At 39.8% G+C, this 21,559-nt stretch overlaps 1 protein-coding gene across 3 annotated transcripts in view; it reads left to right on the forward strand.

Moving 5' to 3' along the window:
* Positions 1 to 18,981, forward strand: part of khdrbs3 (KH domain containing, RNA binding, signal transduction associated 3) — a 91,158-nt gene extending 72,177 nt beyond the window's left edge. The window contains exons 8-11 of one of the 3 annotated variants that reach the window (XR_009786206.1): positions 5,221 to 5,273; positions 6,486 to 6,624; positions 9,275 to 9,315; positions 18,654 to 18,981. Coding sequence is in view for 1 of the 3 variants with exons in the window: in XM_061760863.1 (XP_061616847.1) it covers positions 5,221 to 5,273; positions 6,486 to 6,577 (145 nt within the window). In the remaining 2 variants the exon portion in view is untranslated. Of the gene's footprint in view, positions 1 to 5,220; positions 5,274 to 6,485; positions 9,252 to 9,274; positions 9,316 to 10,596; positions 14,704 to 18,653 lie in introns of those variants that run through there. The other 2 variants (XR_009786205.1, XM_061760863.1) reach the window with 2 other exon arrangements.
* Positions 18,982 to 21,559: the final 2,578 nt, after the last annotated feature.

Consider the following 21,559-nt stretch of genomic DNA (forward strand, 5'->3'; position numbering starts at 1 on the left):
TCTGGAGCTACAGTATAGTTGTTAATACAGTGTGGACATGGTTTTACTACAATTGATTTGTTTTGCATGTAACATGCAAAACATCTGAGTGTGCAGAAGACCTCTGAGCTGTAGGTGCACAACACTGGTTGTCACCATCATGCAAAGAGCACTGTACCTATGTGGAGGAGGCTCGGTTATGTTCAGGGGCTTGTTTGTTACATCTGGTACAGAGTGTCATAAATCTGCGTAGGCTACAAAGAAATCTCAAGACTAGCAAGGCCTTCTGGAGAAAAATCTGCATCCCAGTGTTAGAAAGACTGGTCTCAGCAACTAAATATTGAAATAAGGTTCCTATAAAGTTTGTCCAGGCAGTTTTAGTAACTCATTCACTGCCATCGGTGTTTGTATTCATCAACTGGTATCCAACTGGTTACTGCCAGTGACGTATATATTCGTCAAGTATATTTTTCAACAGGGAGGTGTGGAAGAGAGTCTAGCCCAATTTGGCTGTGAGATTCAGGTTTTTATACCACTGTAATGGCTAACAGATCCCTGTAGATGGCACTGTATGCATAGCTTCGGATGCGAGATCAGCACCGGTTTTGAGATTAGGGGTGACTCTTGGGGATTATGAGGGAAATAAATGCCAACACGGAAGTTGGTAAATTTAGGCACCTTGCTTGTTTTTTTTTTTTTTTTTTTTTTTTAATTGTAAAATAATATTACATTTTAAATGTTTGTATAGATCATCCAAAAGCTTTTGTACATATAAAGGCTTCATCCCTGATCAACACCTTGCTCCTTACAAGTGGTACTGTGTGAAGATAAATAATATTAACAGGATTGGAGCAGGTTCATCCGTTAAAATCATACTCTTTTTGTACATGTCCAATAGAATACCTCATGCCATCTACAACAATTCATACTTTCTCTTTCAGCAAACAAGAAAGAAAAACTTCAGCGTGGCAACATGAGACTTGCGCTTTCTTATTTCTGCAGCTTCCTGTCCTGTGAGGTCTCTTCAGATTCATCACAGTGGACGGCAAGAGTAATGACGGCGTGAGAAAACACAGTCCACTTGGGACCTGTACTACATCATTCAATTTTAACACCCCCTTTGTTTCGCCCTAACTGCAACATCCGGGCTCAGGATGAGGCATTTACAGAGATGACAGATGCACTATGGTCGCAATCTTTTTTTTTTTTTCAACCTGAGGGAAAGTAGGCTTTGAATCACATCCACAATGAAAGACACTTGCTGTGCTGCTGCTGTTTTCTTTGTGTCTCGTGGCCCAGACCAGAATTTCCAGACAGATGTGCATCTCCCCCCTTCTTTTACTAGCGATGTAACACAAAGCAGCGGTGGCCTTCTGCTAATGAATGTCGAATCAAAAGCTGACCTATTTAGAACGCCGAAGCGCGGTAACCCCTGTGAAGCGCCACATCTCAAGTGAGATAGATCCCCGTGCAGTATGACAGACTGAATGATTCCAGGATGGTCAGAATGGTTGCATTACCATTTTGTTTTTTGTCATCTAGTAGTGTCTTTACCCAATATTTCTTAAACATTTTCAGAAAAAGTACCACTTAACCAATAAATCTGCTTCTGATTTGGGCTCTTGTGCACAATTTCCCTTTTGAGAGTTTGTCAAAGTACGAGCCCCGGAATTTGCCCAAAATGACCGACTTCCTTTTATACAGTACAGACATGTCCACCGGATTTCATGTCAACTAATGAAACTGGTGTTAGTGGCTAATTTATTTGAACTTTTCCGGAGACCCTATTTAGCATTATGTTTGGTACTCCTCAAAGAAATACATTTATACCAGGATACACATGCTTCCCAACGTAGTTGAGTTTCCAGGCCTGCTCAGGCCCCCAAAAAAGGTGAATCAGTCGTCGGTAGAGTCGTAATAAACACAGCCATTCTTTGGATGGCATTTACCCTGGCTTGTACCAGTGACTCACGAACCACACTTAAAGATCCACCACTGTCTTAACCTTACTGTTAATTAATACCTCTTTAGTGCAATCCAAAATGAGGTTTGTTGTGTTTGTGAAGTTAACATTTTTGATCAGTTCTGCAATGGATCGAATTACAAAGTGAAACAACTGAATTGTGACATTGAAGGGTAGTTTTGTCTTCCTGCTGTCAGCTGCACTTGTGTAACTTCGAAGAGGCGGGAGGTGCAGCAGTGGCAGTTTGGCGCTCAACTGACTAGGAAAGATGCTTAAAATAAATCAAGATCAAAAAGCTGACAGCCTCCACCATGTAAGGGGGTTAGTACTGTCGAGAATCCATTTTTTTCATTATTATTATTTTTTTTGTTACAACAGGAAATATATATATACAGGATACAGGAAAAGCCCAGCATTCTACAAAATGTGTCTTCAAGATTTTTTTAATTAAGACGAATGTATTCTCTGAAATTAGAATAGCGTGCTGTTTATTTTAAGAAAATAGAAAAAAAACTCAGTCTCATAGTGGCTGTCCAAATGTTTTTGTTTTTGTTTTTCCTCTTGTCCCCTCTCACGACTCCCTCAGCCAATGAGTAGTGCCAAGGATATTCCAGTGACTTGACATCAATGCAAGATGCACATTGGCACATATGCCACAGGCTGATTGGAAACTACACATACGAAAAAAACAAAACAAAACAGCAGCTGGCCTCACTTTTTTGGCAGAAAGTGGAATTAACACATTGTCTCTGCTACATTGATTGTTGTCGCATTATTAACAATGTCAAATTTATGCTAAGCCTTGCTTAAGTCACAAACCTCTGGAAGGAGCAGGCTCGTGTCACTGAACCGCCAAAAGATGATTCCTTCCAACTGTCCTCAATTTACCTCATTGTCTTGCAGAAAAGAAGAAAAAAGACCTCAATTAAAGATAGATGTCACTGGATGTTAAGTGCAGCTCTCAAGGCTGTAAAGTATAAGAATTGGTTGCAGGGCCCGGTGCATTCGTGCATTACGCCATGCATTTTGTATACGCTACAAAGCATCATGCCAACCAGAGCAAGAAAAAGCGTGTGGTCACGTTGCACACTTATCACAACAAGTTTAACATTTACAATTGTCGGCCCAGAGCCTTTTCAGAGCAGGTCTGGGATGATAAATCACACACACCCCACTCCACAAGATAATCACTCAGGAGAATCATTTAGAGACATCCAACAATCTGAGTTTTGCTGACTTTGATCGGATGAGAGAAGAAAATGCTCAAATTAGACTCGATTATCATGGGTGTGTTTGTGTGCACACCACACCACAGGATAATCAATCAAGATAATTATTTAGAGACATCTAACAATCGGGCCTTTGCTGACTTTTATCCTACGAGAGAAAAAATGCTCGTAAGGTCTGATTATTGGTATGTGTGTGTCCCACTTAGCAGACCCCAAACCATAGAATAATCGCTTACGATAATAATTTATTATCAGTATCATTAGCAGTATGTGTGTACCTTGCTTAACACACCCTACTCCAAAAGATAATTGCTCAGCATAATTATTTTAAGACATCTGACAATCAGACAATTGGTGACTTTGATCGGGAGAGAGGAAAAATGCTCCTATTTCGATTAGTGCCTTGTATACACCCCGCTTTAGTTGTTGGTCCACTTTTTTTCCTATATAGAAACACCAGCGATGTTTCCAAATACTTTTACACTATAATATCCATCAATCAGTACATGCTATCTGATAAAAAAAAAATAATAAAAAAACACACACAAAATAGGAGCAATCATTTTGCTTTTTGGCAACGGTTGCTGCCAGATCTCCTCCGCTGCAGTCACACCGGGTTTAAAATAAACTGTTATTCGTTACTTCCAATCTGTCACCTCTGCGCCCAGAGCGGTCGCACGGCGTCAAGCTTTCAGGTGCTTTCAGTCCTCTAATCCGTGCGGCAGTGAGGCGCCGCTGTCAGACGCTGGCCCACGTGACAGACAGACAGACAGACAGACAGGCGGCGAGGGCCGAGGTGTGACGGCTGGTGTCGACTCCGTGGCAGCCTTATGATGAATTGCCTCCACCACATCTGAACCAATTGTTCTGTCAGCGTCTCGAGTGCACGTGAACCAATTTGCAGCGTAACTGACTTGCCCCGTCTTTTTGTTTTTCATTAAGGATGCCGCCTCTCGTAGATCTCCATGTTCAGTTGCGGGGAGCCGTAGAGCTGCATGGAAATATGGTGGCACATCTATCCTCGCAGAACCACAAATAAGTAACACTGCAGGGCTGATTTATTTTATTTATTTTTTCAGTTTTTTGTTGTTCTTGTTGTTGAACATTTACACAGATTACCGGACAATCAGACAAGCACAGTATGGGACAAGCGGCAAGTACAAAACACAAAAACAAACCAACAATACAAGACAAGACATAACAAGGTACCTGGGATGGTGAATTTAGTTGTGCTAAGGGATGCTGAGCACATTGAAGGGTTGTGAATTTGTTGGAGAGAGAGAAGAATGGAAAACAAAAAACATTTTTCCCCATTGTCCCTGTAAACTAAAAATATGTCTTTTAGATTTGTCACACCGCAAAGAAGAGTGTTGTTACCAACACTGCCAAAATTAAATGATTAAAAAAAATCAAAATAATATAAAACGAAGCTTCAAAATCGTCAAAGAAAATCAAGCCATTGTCTTCGCTGTCAGATGCTAAATGTACTGGATGCTACTTTGTGTAGCATCTTTCTTGTGCCTAAACATAACTACACGTTTGAGCTGTGAAAATAATATTCCACACTGTTACAACGAGGCACTCTACAGTGGCCATGCCATCCAGAAGCCCGGACCACACAATGGCTGTCAATTCTGCGTGACATGCATTCACTCACGGCTAACAACAAGGCACTCTAAAGCGGTGGGGGGAGAGAGTGACGCTGACAATCTCTGATAGCTCTCCCATGACCCCTGACCAACAGTGTCTAACTGCGGGGCAGTACCAGAATACAGTTGAAGTCCAGCGTTTATGAATCTGGAATAGAAGTTTCTTAGATTTTAGTAGGTTGATTTTCAGCATTATAGGAGAGTTTGGTTTGTGAAAATGTTGGAAATCCATTTTATTTCTGCTGTATTGTTCTCATGTAGCAATAAAATTAATACAAAAAACCTGAGTTGACTGTGTTAATTATTTTATGATTGAATTGCGGTGTGCGATTGTGTCAATGTTGACAAGAATAATTTGAAACATCACTGAAATTATGCTTTTTTTTTTGTCCGCTTACAGCTCAGATGACTACTATGAATATGGACAAGGCGGTGAATCGTATGAGTCATACGGTGAGGTTATTTATTATTATTATTTTTTTTTTGACAAAAAATGTCTGCTTATCAGCATCTTGTCTGCCCTTGTGTCGCTCACCCGTGTCCGCCAGCTACTGCTATTTTACTAGTTGACTTTTCCCCCCTTAAGTTACAGATTGAATAATATATTATAATGGTATGACTTTTTATCATAAAATTCTGACACTATAGCACAATGTTTGCTATGCTTTAGTAAAATATATATATTTTTTAGTAAATTTCAAACCACATTATTGTGCCTGGGCAGCTTTTGTCCTCAAATAGCAACTTTATTCTACAACCCCAATTCCAATGAAGTTTTTTTTCTCATTCATTTACAACAACATTATTGTCCTGCTTCCATTTTTTTCCTCCCAAGCATAAGCCATAATGATACCATACATCAAAATATCGATAGTTTTTCGTGCCCTTATTTGCTACAATGTTAGACTTGTGACTCCTGCGGCTTAGTTTAGTTTCAATTTTGACCACTCTTTGGCACTGTGGTGAAAAACCTTTGTTGTATCATTAAGTGTTTAGTAAACATTATATATCTATTTTTAGTCAGAGCGATTAGCAAACAACTTTCCAATTTGACTGGCGCTGTAATCAAAAGAAGCACGCGAGTTTAGCTCGTTAGTATTTTGCATGGCGCCACATAAGATAAACCTGCCAAGTGTTTTACTTTATTACCTCGACATGGGTCACCCAAAGGGCGACAGCGCAAAGAAAGCAGATAACAGCGTCCATGCGGGGGCCTATCCTTGGTTTCAAAACCCAAGGTTAAAACGGTGTATTTCTTCAAAGTGACACTCAGCGAAAGGGTGACAGGTTTAATTAAGGGGTATCGGCTGTGTGCTGCCAGCAGCTTGTACACAGAGGAGAGGGCGGGGGGGAAACACACACACAAGCCTTGGTGAGTCTGAGCTCCAGGGAAGTCTCAGCACTGGCTCCAGATCAGACAAAAGGTGCCATCGATTGTGCCACTTTCACACAGAGTACCCACGGCTGATCTGGGCTAATGGTAATTGTGACCATTTTGCTAGAAGCCTCTAAACGGGCCCTTTTCAAGTTTGACTTTTGATCGTCTCGTTCAATTATCTGAGATGAGTCATCCCAGGTATGAGTCGAGTCAGTGGGCCGTCTTCGGAAGTGTGAAAGGTTTGGATTTGTGAATGTTTCAGCAACTTTGCAATCCTGTCTAATCAGGTCAAGAAGAGTGGGCAAACAGTCGCGGCAAGGCGCAGTCAGCGAGGACGATCAAGGGAGCGTACAGAGAGCAGCCGTACTCCAGATACTGAACTGTGTCATGGCCTACGCCCGAGTCTTCGTGGCAGTTCCAACCCAAGTAATGGATTTTTTTTATGGATGTCCCCACACTAAACTGCAGAATAAAAAAAAAAAAAAAACACATCTAAAGAAGGACTTTGAATGTGTGAAATCTGGTTGTAAAAATGGAAGCCCCCAGCCCCTCACAAAGGAATATTGGAGCTCCACTGAAAAGTTAAAAAATATATATATTAAGGAAATAAAATCGTAATATCATTACGACACTGAAGTCACGCAAAAAAAAAGTTTTAAAAAGTCATAATATTACAATAAGACTGTCCCCCGCTATGCTCAGTTGGATCGACCCCTCCCACGAATCATTGACGCCCCCCAAAAAGGTTTATCATTGCCACAAGATGGCAGCAAAGCACGACTAATGAAGCGCCTCAACTCACTTCAACATAATTCCTTTGCGCCAAGATGCCATAAGATGGCACGAAATAAATATTTCCATATTAGACAAGTTTTGGCCTGAGCACAAAAACAATGAATTGGTGAAATGTTCTGCAAATAACAAAGTGTAACTGCCTCATGATCTCGCCACACGTCTCGTCTGTAGACAAATACAGTGCAGCTCAGCCTTTGGCTAGCGGATGCCATGACTAGAAATATGCTTTGGGCAGTACATCAAACTTTTAATTTAAAATGACCTCATGAGAATACTGATGCAGCTCGCAAAAAAAAAAAAAATAGCCTAACCTCATATGTCGGACGGTCATAAACTGACCCTACCCCTGTATTGTAGTAATAGTACGATACAGTATTTTGCGAAAACAAAATTCCAACACTAACCTTTTTCCCCCCTTAATGTTGTGACTTCTTGTAATATCATAACTTTGTCTTGTGGGGGGAAAAAAACTGCAACACAAGAAATTTTCCGCACCTTTATCATCACATCATAACTTTTCTTGATAAATTCCAGCTATGTTACTGCACTAGTTACTTTTTTTTTTTTCTCCTAAAATGGTGTCTTTATTTTCATAATATTTTCTTCTTTTCGGTGTGGGCCTCACACTGTTCTGATAACAAGAACTTTGCTCCTGCTGGGTCATACAACTCAGGAGCCATCCTTCTCTCCTGCCAGAAATCAACAGACATAAATCAATTTGTTTTTCAAGTTTGTCACTCAGCTATGTCAGGGGGACGAAGAGTTATTTTCATTCATGTAGTAGTCGCGGTGAGCTATCGCCATGGCCGCCGGGTGCAACTTAGTGTATCACCCTCGATATACTTCCATGAAAACTTGGTTCATCGCTAAAGATGTAATGGGTAGTACTAGGACGTGCGGTATTGTAGATATCTTTTTCTCGAGGAGTAAGTGGAAATGTGTCCCTTGTAATATATGCATTTTCAAAAAAAAAAAAAACATAAGTCATACTGTATACACATTGTATTGCTGTCTCCTAATTTTTGTAAGATACTAGTACGTCAGTGTTAAAGGGCTTATGAAAGCATGGCGTGCAATGTGGATGTTGTCAGCTGTTTTGTTCATTATACAATTGTGTTAATAAACCTCTTCTTTAATGCGTCTAATAAATAGGATTTTAACATCAAATACACAAATCTGCAAAATAGTCCACAGGTTTTGTCGTTTGTGATTTTTAGGTTATTGCTTTTTATTATTTTTAAATGCGCTTAAAAGGGTCCTTTTGACATGATTATGGAACAGAAATTCTAAGGCCTAATTATGAACTTGAGTAACTCATATGCTTGTGAATATGTTCCCTTTCCCCCCTCAAGTTCGACTTATATGGATTTTTTTTATTATTATTTATTATTTTTTTCATTTTGAGCTCATATAAGCCCTTTAATATTTCCCATCTTGTCAATGCTGAATAAACTTTTGAGGAAAAAAAAAAAGCCCTGGTGTTATTGACTCGATAAAATCCAACTTTAATTTAAACTAAAAGGCAGACAGAGAGGAGATAAAACAACAGCAAACAAAAAAACAAAAAAAAGTTGCATGATATTAGAGATTTGACTTTGTGGGGAACGCCTCCTGCTGAGATTTTGAGGATTTAGCGCCAGTGCCGTTGCCTCTCCTCTCTGTTTGTCCGTAAAATGACGAGCAGCATCCGTAAACACGCATTAACTCTGTGAGTGTTTACCCTGACAGACATGGCTCGTAGCCCTGCATGAAGGCCTCCTCGACACCCGCTCAGGCCAGTTCACGTTCCCCGGCTGGGGAATTGCATCTCTTCCTTTTCTTTTCCTTTTTTATTGCTCTTTCTGCTCTACTCCATGCGGTCCATGTGGCCCTGGCCCAGTCGTTTAAAGAGCCTGCCTTTGCCCCGTCCGTTAGAGACTCTAAATGACCCCCAGCTGACCTCAGCAGAGGGAGGATGGCAGTAGCTGTTTAAAAAGACCACCGCCCCACAAGGTAATACAACCAGACCCAGATTAACCTCTCGCCTAACATAGTTGCACATAAACCCTCTCTAAACTTAAATGTAACGTGTTTATCCTGTCTGTGTCTAGGCCGCAAAGCTGAGAATAATTAGCTATCTTTAACAAGAAATGTAAACGATGTGATAAATAGTTGTAACATATCAATGAACTGTTTAAGGAAACACATAATGAAGCCATAAACTATAATATGTCTCGTATCAGTGTTTTGCTGTTATCAGTGGTAACTGGTGGGCTAACGGTGTTGCTATATTCCACTCTAGGTTGACCTACCGGCCCATCCATGACCTCACTGGCACAGAAGGTACGTAAAAGTGCTCGACTAGTCATGTATGGTAATGCATTTTTGAAGCCAAACTTGTGTGCGGCTATCCAAAAACATCTCAAATAATACAAACATATTTTGTTACGTTAAAATAAACATGGCGATATGGTATTTAATAGGTACAGTAAATTATTATTATTGTTACTATTATTATTATTATAGTAGTAGTCGTAGCAGTCGTAGTAGTTTGCATGGTGAATATGCTAATTTATTTTTGAAATTAATACAAATTTCACAATACAATTTTTTTGTATTAACCTATTAAAAAACGCTGATTCCGCAAGAACACAATTCACAAATATGGCCGACCTGAGGCACTAAAATAACTATGACTTGCCACAAAAAAAATATTTAAAAGGGTAAAATTTACCCATATTATTTTCTAAAGATTTAGTCAGTTTCAATTTTTACGTATAAATATACAATATATATGAGCACATTCCCCAGCACAATAACAACACACGCTCCACAAATATGACCAACATTCTGCAGCAAAAACAACTTTTTTTTTCCAATACAGTTAAAGAGCTAGGTACAGTAAATACAAAAATGACCATTCCTTTTTTTGTTGAAAACTTAAATTCTCTTGATTCAGTGCTTACGTACAATATGGTACAATATTCCTACAATTTGCTATTTATTGAAAACAAATACTATCCCAGGAGTATTTCTATTTTTTTTAAGGTTTTTCTTTCTGTTTTTTCTTTGTGATAAAATGAGATGGATGCCCATGAATGTGTGGGTTTTTTGGTGAGTACCGACTTCTTCAAACCTTCCGAAAACATTCAAGTTAGCTTCATGTAAGACATTGAATTGTCGTTAAGCGTGAATGTGAGTTTGAAAGGTGTTTGTCTGTGCCCTACAATTGGCTGAGTACCAGTTCAGGGTGTACCGCGCCTCCGCCCAAAGTCAACTTGGATAGGCTTCAGATCAACCGCGACCCTAATGAGGATACACTGTACTGGATAGAAAATTAATGGACTTATTTATGTAGAGTATAAATACTTAAAATCTAATTATTTTGTTATAATTGTCCCAATTTTTGTGGCATAAAATAGAACTAGCTGTACGACAGTAATCAAACATGGTATTATCAAGTAGTAATGGTATTAGCATATGGCCTCTCTTGATGCTAGCTGCATGATATTAAAGTTAATGACGTGATGAATTATGCTGTCAAAAGAGGCTGCGAACCACAACGAAAACTGCAGCTTATATTTTGACTTTAATGACTTTCCTATTCTTTCTTCCCCCCCACAGATGTGATGAACCGTACAAAGAAAATGAAACCCCAAAAGGCTCACAAAGGATCACAAAGATATATCTCCCAGTTGGCAAATGTGTTGGACGAACATGTTCACAGGTGAATCCTGCAGGGGAAGTTGAGATGCAATAAAAGTGGTGAAAAGAAAAAAGGCATTCTCTGCGAGAGTAAACCCGTCAGCCAAATGGAGTTCCTCATTCTCTCGAGGTGCTCTGTCTGTCAACATTTCCCTCAGATTTCCATGGCCGCTGTGTATTTGTTACATAGACGCAGGAGTGCTCTGCACTGACTGTGAACCAGCTCGTTTCATTAACACTGAGCAAGGGTGGCATCTCCCTCCCCCATTAACATAACCTGCCACTTATTAGCTGAGAAAACTAAATAAATGATGCTTTATATGCAAAGGTGCGTGACATCACGCACTTGTGGTGTGCTAATGAACCTCCACACCATCCACTTACATACATAAGTGCCTTACTGTTGTATTGTTGACACTTTTAGAGGTTTAGTTTTATTAAGAGTGTTAAAAAAGGGCAGCTATTTTTTTCTTTCATCTTGTTTTTTCCCCCCTTGGAATTCTGTACGCATTATCATGCTGTCAGAAAACTCCACCCATCTATAGTCTATTCCGCCTGTACCTCTTAATAAGAATCGACTTCAATGGCTGTTACAAATCCAAAATAGCTTTCAGTGGGAATTACGGGGAGGTAGAACATTCCGCCTGGTGCATAAGTCCACAAAAGCCTGGCCTTATTCCTTTGCGCCGTGTTATGTCCTGGGTGCCAGACAATGGTTTTCCATTAGAGGAGACGAAGCCCGCCGGAGACCCTGGGCCGAGCCTCAGACAATAACAATCGACCTGACGCTTAGATCCCTGCCTTCCCACCTTCGGGGACTGCCTGGCTCTCTGAAGTGACTTCAAATGACAATGTTATCTGGAGCAGGCTGGTACCAGTTCATAAAGTAAACAGGGCTTGTTTGATTAAGAATGCATACAATGAAAGCAGGCTGTGCTGCCTTTATAATATGTTCCCGGAGGCTACGGCAGCCCGTTTCAGGCCACCGTGGACAAAATGGGATGGTCATGGGACGGAATGGGCAAACATGGAAGGCCGTTTTTGCCTGGCGAAATTTTCAAAGTGTCAAAACATTTGACACGGCGGTCACGATGCGGATGAGAAACAGAGTCGGACGAAGTAAAATAGGGTGAACCTGACAGTACGTAATAGGGCATATCGACAATGTCATTCAAAGACTCATTGGCAGCTCACAAAAATGTAATTGTATAATTTCACACTCACTGGTTGGGCAGGCATTTCAGAGACTCAACTATTTGTATACATGCAGTTGAAAAATCTATTTTCCATGATATGTCCCCTTTAAACAAACAAGAAGAAATTGTAGCCAACAAATCTTCCAATCATTTTAAACACAACGTAAAACTAGGTAAGTGTCTCCTGCCTCTCCAATAAATGGCTTTTATTGTGACGCATGTATTTCCTCCTAATCGTGTTCAGGGTGTAAAGTTGCACCCCCTGCCTTTTGTTCTGTAATTAACTGTCGGGCTCTTAATGTGCTGATGATGAATCAATGTCCAAGTGCCTTGGAAGTGAGTGTTCATGTGACCCGGGGTCGTTAAGTGGGAAGTGGGATTGCCAGGGATCGATCAAGACGACGCTTTGACTGAAGCAGAACAGAGGAGGGAACGGACGAGTGGCATAATGCTCATGTTTGTAAAATCAAATGATAATCACTGAGCGTTTGTGTGTGCTCTTTGCCAGTAGCTTTAAAGTAGCGGTGATATTAAAGCTAGGGTGGTAGAAATACTGTTTTTACACTAATAGGTCTGGTGGTCTTTATTTTTGGATTAATATTAAACAATATTAATTGGTATATTACAATTTGGTATATTACAATTTACAAGTCGCATTCCTGATGGCGAAAGGGAAAAATAAAAAGTTGCCTATTATAGGGAGGTGTTTATTCGTCTCAAGCACATGACAGGCTTGACGTCTTTTAGAGGGATGGCCACTATTTGAGGAAACACGGTATGTAACATGTCGATGTAAAGATGGGAAAACATTTAGAAGGGGTGCAGAAGAACAGCAAACAGCGATGGTGCTTTGAAACAAAATGTATGTAGACAATCATGCCATATGTACATTGGAGTACCGTGCAGTCTCTTTAACGTGTTGTATTTTCACTTTTATTTCGTACGAAACCTTGTAAACAATAAATATTTTCTCTTGGTGATGATGATGATGTGATGCTTTCATGTCAAAGTCACTGTGGTAGTTGCCATAGTTAAGTACAAGTTTGTAGAAAGTTTCAACAGGTAGTATGAAGAAGTGGATATAAAAAGTGTTCAAATGACAGTTTTCTGTGCTATAAAAAAATCAGACCAAGAAAAAAAAGTCAAGTGGGCAACATTTATCACACGATTACGTTGCCGTACAATGTTAATTAAACCAGTGTCCATTTAATGAAACGAAGTGCAGCGGGTAGACACCTTCGCTTGATGCAAAATCCTTACAGCATCAACTTCAGTTCTATCATCGCCACCTAGCCACCTCTTCAAGCAGCAGAGCAGGTGAGGAGGAGGGAGGAGAAATGGCAGTAAAACAGGCTAAAATACAGGTGTCGGGGGCGGGGGCAGGGGCAGGGCAAGAGACTCGCTGAATGCTACGTATGGTTTAACCAAATGTGAAACACTCGCAGATGAAACCCTATCTAGTGGGGAAGTAAAAATTAAAAACTGAGATGTTGTTGCACAAGTGTGCACACCATCTTATAATTGGCAGATTTGACTGTGTTCAGAATTAACCAATCACATTCATGTTAAATGGAGTCAAAAGTCTGATCGACCCCCAATAAAATTCAGGTGTTCTAATAGTATTTACCAGACATTCTTTTTACGTAATCCCAACAATGTGTATACCTCCTAATAGTGTTTCACTTTTTGTACAAATCCTCCAAAATTCTTGTTGGAATAGACTCTAGGAAGAGATTATAATGTGGGTTCTCACTTATCTACAAAAGCCTGGAAATCTGTTCCCTGAATTTTAAAAATCTGCTTTGTGATCTGTTTCCTGATTTTCTGATCTTTTCAAGTTTTCTTTTCATGAACACAACACAACACTACAAAATTATTTAGGACAGCCGGGAAAAAAAAAGGTATGACCCTAGAACAAACTATTATTTCCTATGGGAAATTGTGTTTGGCATTCAGCCTTAGAAGTTCCACTCCATATTAAATACATTAAAGTGGACCATGACTCTTTTAGGCTTTTAATCCCCGATTTGGGCTTTTGTATTATCTTGGCCTTGTGTTCCCACGAGATCCATCCATGCTTTTCCCTCAGGAAAGCAGAAACAATACCATGTCCCGGTTTTTGGAATGAGCTGTAAAGTAACGCTCTAATAATGCAAACACTCCTGTGAATAGACTGGTAAGGCCGAGTGGATCACGAGGCGCGTTCAAAGTGTTTACCTTAACACCTTTTACAGCCCCCCTCTCATGGAACGCTGACCTTCTAAATGACATTTGCCTCCAGTTAAGCCGAGCATGTTTGGCATTTCAAGCGGCACTCCTCGTGCAGCCACCGCACCTTTGATAGCCGCCGCGTGGCGCGCTAAATAAATAACGGGAGGACAAGGATCAATGCGCTTGTCTTGTCGCGGGAAAAGTCGGATTACTCTTCCCGAGGCTTTAATTGCTGTTTATGAAGTTTCGCTCTCGCCGCTGCTTAGATGCCCATTGCCAGCGGGTTTGGGCGTTAAATCAGCAGGTGGTTCGCTTCCCTGCTCATTACTTTGAAGAGCCATTGAGCAACACTAAATGGCTCTCAGGGTAATGTGCGAAAAATGTACCTGTAATTGTGCTATTGAAGAAAAACACCAATGATTTGCTTCTCCAAAGGCACAGTTGAGCAATGAATACAGTTTTATATCAATAAGTGAAAGTATGCGATAGAGAAAACAAAGGCTCACTTAAACAAAAACATATTTTAAAGTATTCCTTAGTTCTTTTTCTCACGCTCTCGCTGTCAAGACATTGGAGATTATCATATAACATCACTTTGACAAAATGAAAAAAAAGACTCGCTCGCACAGTTCTTTATTTTCTATCTGTTCGTGGGTGCGCTACTTAAAGTGTTTAGGGGGGAGGGGGGGGGAGGATTGTGCCTGGTATGCCTAAAATGTGAACATTTTTGGCCAGGATTCATGTATTTTGTATTCATGTATTGTCTGGTTTTTTTTTGGTTCCCCTTTTCTGCTTTGATCTTATTTCATTTTTTACCAGAGGATGAAGGATACATACTGTACACTTTTGCCAGGATGTTTTTTGAGTACGTAAAATACTCCAAAAAGGCTCGGACCCTCATAAAATTTCTGAGGATCCACCCAAGAAGAAAAACACTAAAAAATTTTATTCAATTGATATTGACACATATTTGTCCAATCCGTGTTTCGTATTTGTCATAAGTAGTATTGGGAATTATTTCTGTACCTAAATAATGAGTCAGTTGTGACAACCTTGGGCCCAGGTTGCCCCATGAAGGGATAAAGAGGGGCTACAGCCCAGGATAAACGGATGTGCTGTTTTCTTAAAAGTGTCTACATCTGCAGTCTGTCACCGGCGCAGCTTTTTTTTCTTTCTTTTTTTTCTCCCGGCTTGTGAGGTGATCCCTCGGGGACCGGGCCGAGCACGTAGCGGCTTTACCCTTACATCAGTGTTGGATGGGGAGATAAAACCACAGTGTCCTCGGGATAAGACCTGCACCTTGTGACCTCTGATGCGGTCTCCCTTACAAGAATCTTCCTGAAGGATTTCATGCGATTATTTCTTTAATTAATTTATTAATTTATTTATTTTTTTGCTGCTTCTGCCCCTCATTTGTAAGTCCTTTTGTTTGCGGAGTTAAGCTCCATGTAACTGTTTAGCAGCCAAAAGACGAAGTCTACTGTATGTGTGTTGTCAAAATGAAATTCACGACTCCTATCAGGTAGGAGACAGCGCTTGTACTTAATATTTTATTACCACTGCCGAGCGTAGGGCAAGAGGTTGTGGTTTGATTGACGTATGTTGTTTGGTTTGTTCGTGGGGACTTTCAGGGCAGCACTGAAAAAAAAAAAATAATAATAATAATAGCAACATGGCGAAAGACAAAGTCATGATGTTAAGAGAAAATGTAATATGAGAAAAAAAGTCTTAATTTTATTAGAAAGAGAAGTTGTAAGGATCAGAGTTTAAAGTTGTAATAGTAGAGAATATTTTACGATAATGAATTTGTATTACGTAAAAATGTGTAATATGTCATGGTATATTTGCAACTTTTTCTTGGTAAACTTTGTTTTTATAAAGGTATTTATGTTGAAATTGTGTCCTTTCTCTTAGTATTACAAATTCGTTTTTGCAAAAATCTTACTTTTAAGAAATTCTCATACTAGCCATCAATCAATTCTCTTAACCGCTTATCCTCACGATAAAAATGTCAAAAAGCCACTTTATTCCTTACTATATTTACTCTGTATTGTTGTATAATTATTGCCAATGTAATCTGACTTTTCTATATAATTTGTGCCTTTTTTCATATTTTTTTATAAATCAATTTCTATAAAAAAGGGATTTAAAGGGCCCCCTTTTTCCTCATAATAATGATATTGTCATACAATTATTGCAAATCTATTTTTCTCAAATTAAAATTATTTGTAATTACAATTTTATTTTCAGAAATACAGGACTAGGGGTTAATACGAGTAATTTTGCTAAATTTTTGCTGTTACAGTCCGCTCGCATTGGGGCCAATTTGGGCAGTGACCCACCATATGGGGAAAATTATTTTTTTTGACCAATTAATTGTAATAATGAATATGATAAATAATACATTGTGGTGGAAAAAAACCGTAAACATACAATTTATTCAAATTTTACCACGTATACTAAAAATAACAATGCGCACTTTTGATTGACACTGTCAACGAGGTGTGCATTTTTCTCCTTGTAACCGAGTAAGGGTACCGACATATTGGAAAGCGCTCTCAGTTTAATGCATTGCATTTTTTTCACCGCTACAAACTACAGCTGCACTGATAATAAATAGTTAAATTGTAGCCTCCCTAAGTGTTAATCAAAACTGAGCAATGTAATCTTAAAAAAAGGAAGTTTTTTTATACAGCTCTTGTATTGGATCTCATGACATAGTACAGATGTAAATGAGTCTAATAGTATGTTGACGCCATTCTTATACATCTTGCCTCGTTGTTTGCTCTCTCGCCAGCAGTTTGATGAGGAGATCAATATGGCGCTCATGTACATCCATTAAACATGAAGGCTATAGCCAGCAGTCAGCCGGTTGCCGTAGCAACTAGAGGGAGGCCACACAGCTAGCCTAAAACCCCAAAACTCCAAGTTTTTTGTGATTAAGACTAAACAGTAGAATGGAAAAATCCATCCATCCATTTTCTGTACCGCTTATCCTCACAAGGGTTGCGGGCGTGCTGGAGCCTATCCCAGCTATCTTTGGGCGGGAGGCGGGGTACACCCTGAACTAGTCGCCAGCCAATCGCAGGGCCTGGAGAAAACCCACGCAGGCACGGGGAGAACATGCAAACTCCACACAGGCGAGGCCGGGATTTGATGTGCTAACCAGACGGCCACAGTGCCGCTAGAATGGAAAAATGAATTAGAGACTAAGTTATGCAATACAAATTGGAGTAAAGCCCAGTGGAATAATACTATATGTTTTATAAAATTTTATAAAAGTAACAGTAATGTGGAAATATTTGTCAATTCAACGCCAAAAGCTGTAGCATAGTCATAAAAAAAAATGCTTCCCGAGACAGAATCTCCAATGGTTCTCCATCAGTCCTGGGAGATCATTATATGTTATGATGGGTCAAGCACAATGAGGTAATGAATTTTAGTTTAATTAAATAGCACAGCTTAATGTGCAAGGGAGCTGTTGGAATGGTGATGATAATGTGTGGGAGCGCTCGTAAATCAGCTCTGTGGAAGTTTCTCCAGATTCAAGAGGCCCGATGTTAATTTGTCACACGGTTGTGTGAGGGGAGCTGATTGCACCAATGACCCCCCCCCCTTTTTCCTCAGTTCATTTTTGTACTGATGGACAATTTAACAAATGACTTGGTGGAGAGGAGCACATCCCTGAGGTTCATCAAACAGGAGGACTCTAGCAGGGTCACTTTTTTTTTCTTTTTTGTTTTTATCCCAATGGGGAAAGAAAAAAGGTTTGTTGAAATGACTTTCCCAAACGACATTCAAGGGTCTTTTTTTAGCTTTTTTCAAAGGGCAACTATGTCCTAATTTTACCCTTCCTGTCCATCTCCTGTACAGTATTTATTCAGCTTTGCAATTACTGCAGATGTGTGGCATAAAATGGATGGATGGAAAAAATTAAAAACATTTTTGGGAGATACTGTACATGCTTTACATTGGGTAGTGACCATGTTATTCTAATCAAAAAAATAATAATCAACTATCAATGAACTTAAACCAAAAAAAAAAAAAAAATCAGATCCTTTTAAAAAATCCCTGTAAAAAAAATTACCATTTAATTAATGATTACATGTTTGGGTATTGTTAATTGAAGAGTCTAAATTGCCCGTAGGTGTGAATGTGAGTGCGAATGGTAGTTTGTTTCTATGTGTGGCCTTTGTGGCTGGCGACCAGTTCAGGGTGTAACTCACCTCCCGCCCGAAGATAGATGGGATAGGCTCCAGCACGCCCGCGACCCTAGTGAGGATAAGCGGAACGGAAGATGAATGAATGTTTGGGTATAATGTAATGCACATGGTAGTGTCAGTCACAGTGCAACCTTCCTACGGGTACTACTTTCTTTGTCATAATGGAAAAATGGAGGTGTGGCATTTATAACTTGTGAAAGTGGTGATTTTTGACAGTAGGTCAATATTTCAAGATTGATGCAGCCTCTTATTTGTTTGACTAGTTTTGCAAATTCCCAATATTTAGGTTTCTAGCTGTTGTACGGGGGTTTTGGGGTCATCACCGCTGCTGTCCTCCACGTTTCAGATGTTACACCGATCCCCCTCTTCAGCCTTCCATTCCTCGCGTGATTCCACAAACACATCTGATGGGTCTGCTCCGTGTCTCACATCTCTTCGCCAACACCAACTGTTCTTCCAGATGTTGCCGGTGACTAATCTGAGCAACCCAGTCACCACGCTTACTGGCTCAGAGACTCTGGTTGCATCTACGACTGCACTCCCACGCCACACCTGTGACATGGAGCATCTCATTGGCTCCTATTATGCACGATACGTATTGTTTGTCAGGAGGCAGGGTTCATATAAAAAGTCTACACACCCCTGTTCAAATGCCAGGCTTTTCTTTTTTTATGTACAAAAATAAAAATGACGGAGATACATAATTTCACAACTTTTCCATCTTATTTAACCTTTATTTATCCATTTAAGGCAATTGAGAAGAGATTCTCTTTTGCAATGCCGACCTGGCAGCAGACAGCTGAGTAAAACAAAGCAAAATAAAAGCAAATACAAATACATAGACAACCAACTGCACAGTGTGATATAGTTAAATATAGATACAGTACATTATGTCATAGCATATGCTGTATAAAATAAAAAATAAAAATAAAAAGGTGCCCACGACCATGTACAGGCCATGATCCGTCTCTCACTTTTTAAATGATGACATTGGGACCAACAAGGTGAGTTATATAATTTGTTGCAGTGTTGCAGTCATTTGGAGCAGAACATTGAAATGAAGAAGTGGAAATGATGTGAATAAAAGTGCTGGAATGAAGAGTGTGGGTGGTGGTATGTATGGTGAGCATAGGTCAAATATATTGAAGGTTGGGGTCTTGGCAATGAGTGTTTAATAAATAAATACGGACCAGTGAATTAGTCTCTTTTTAAGCCAAGTGTAAAGAAACAACCGCGATAATGTGGTTGCACATGTGTGCACACCCTCTTATAACTGGGGATGTGGCCATTTTTAAAATTAACTAATGCCAGCACACGCGCGACGCGACCATTGTAAGTGCCTCTGATTATCCCCTAATAATCTGCCATCTTGTTTTGAATTGACCATTTTTAAATTTGTCTGAGACAGTTTGTCATCCATCCATTCATTTTCTGATTCGCTTCTCCTCACTAGGGTCGCGGGCGTGCTGGAGCCTATCCCAGCTGTCATCGGGCAGGAGGCGGGGTACACCCTGAACTGGTTGCCAGCCAATCACAGGGCACATACAAACAAACAACCATTCGCACTCACAGTCACACCTATGGGCAATTTAGAGTCTCCAATTAATGCATGTTTTTGGGATGTGGGAGGAAACCGGAGTGCCTGGAGAAACCCACGCAGGCATGGGGAGAACATGCAAACTCCACACAGGCGGGGCCGGGGATTGAACCCGGGTCCTCAGAACTGTGAGGCTGACGGTCTAACCAGTCGTCCACCGTGCCGCCCACAGTTTTGTCATATTGCTAGGAAAACATTTTTTCTTATAATGTGTAGTTGGAGCATTGCAGCTAGGTTTGACGAGTTGCTATAAAACCTGAAAACTCCAAACCTTTGCGTACCTTTTGCGGGCCCGGGGTTACAAGAGCCCATTCATCGCTTGCTCGCAGCTTTAATTTTTTGTCATTAGCACTTGCTGAAAATGCAATCACATCAATGCCAAAGAACGAATTAGCTGCTCACCAAATGTAATTAAACAAAACAAAAAAGCAAATGAACAAAGAGCCAGAAAACATCGCTAAAGACTGGAATCCCCCTCTGGGAGTTTTGGTTCTAAACTGAATGACTTCAGCCGATCTGCTCCCATTCGATAGTTGAGACATGAGAGGGCCTTTGCGGTCTTACTGAGAGCTTTTCCATTCTTCGTGAGCAAAAAACATACACAAAAAAGAAGGCATAGAACAACAATGCAGATTTTCTAATATGTTTGCTTTAAACTAATCGCTAAAGCTGAACCATAAAACCTCCAAGCCAAATCAAACCTCTCATAGACCATAACAACTAATTGTGACAAGTACAAGATAACAGTTTTCAGAAAGAACGTCAAATTCAATTACATCGACTTGTTCTCTGTCATATCACACACTGCAGAGAATTATTAGTATTTTTTTTTTTTTACTAAATTTAAGGGTGGTCTTTCAAAGAACGTAGTCAGATTTTGTACAAAACATAATACACTGTACAAAACTGGGGATTACTTACCAAGAGCAACTTGTCTAACTTATGTTAATGAGTGCGTTGCACAGCAGCCAGCAGCTCGGCGGTGCGATGGAGGAAGTGAGAATCAGAACTGTCACTTTTTCAGTCGCCTGCAGGAGGACGGCTTGTGGCCTGACTTCTTCTTCTTCTTCTTTTTCTTCTGCTTCTTCTTCTTCGATCACATTAAATCAGCAGTATACACACAATTGTAAAAAAAAGCTGCTTTGACCTCATGAACCCTGCAATTACACCAAACTTTGATAATCTTGGTCATCATAAGTGACAACCATACTTGTTGATGTGATGTTTATTCAGTACAGTTATCATTTTGTTATTTTTTTTAATTGTTTTTGTCATTAGAATGACTGAACAAGAAACATGTATTTGCATGAAACCCACAGCTATTGAAATATAGCATTTAATTGTATGCAGTGTGATAATTTGGTTTTGTGCCATATTAAAGGCAACATGCCTCTGACCTGCGGTTGCTCAACAGTGGTGTGTGCATCCATATTTAAGTTCCTCCTGCCTGAGGAAGGATTGTTTTTTTTTTCATTTTGTTTCATTTAAACCACATTTTATTATCCAATGAAAAACATGTAAATCACAAATTGTTTATCACAATCTGAAAGACAAAAAAAAAAGAAAAATATCTGAAATTAATATTTTATTTGGATTGAAATAAACTTCCATTCCATCCATCCATCCATCCATTTTCTGAGCCGCTTCTCCTCACA

The sequence above is a fragment of the Phyllopteryx taeniolatus genome, chromosome 21, assembly GCF_024500385.1.
Source record: "Phyllopteryx taeniolatus isolate TA_2022b chromosome 21, UOR_Ptae_1.2, whole genome shotgun sequence".
Lineage (NCBI taxonomy): Eukaryota > Metazoa > Chordata > Actinopteri > Syngnathiformes > Syngnathidae > Phyllopteryx > Phyllopteryx taeniolatus.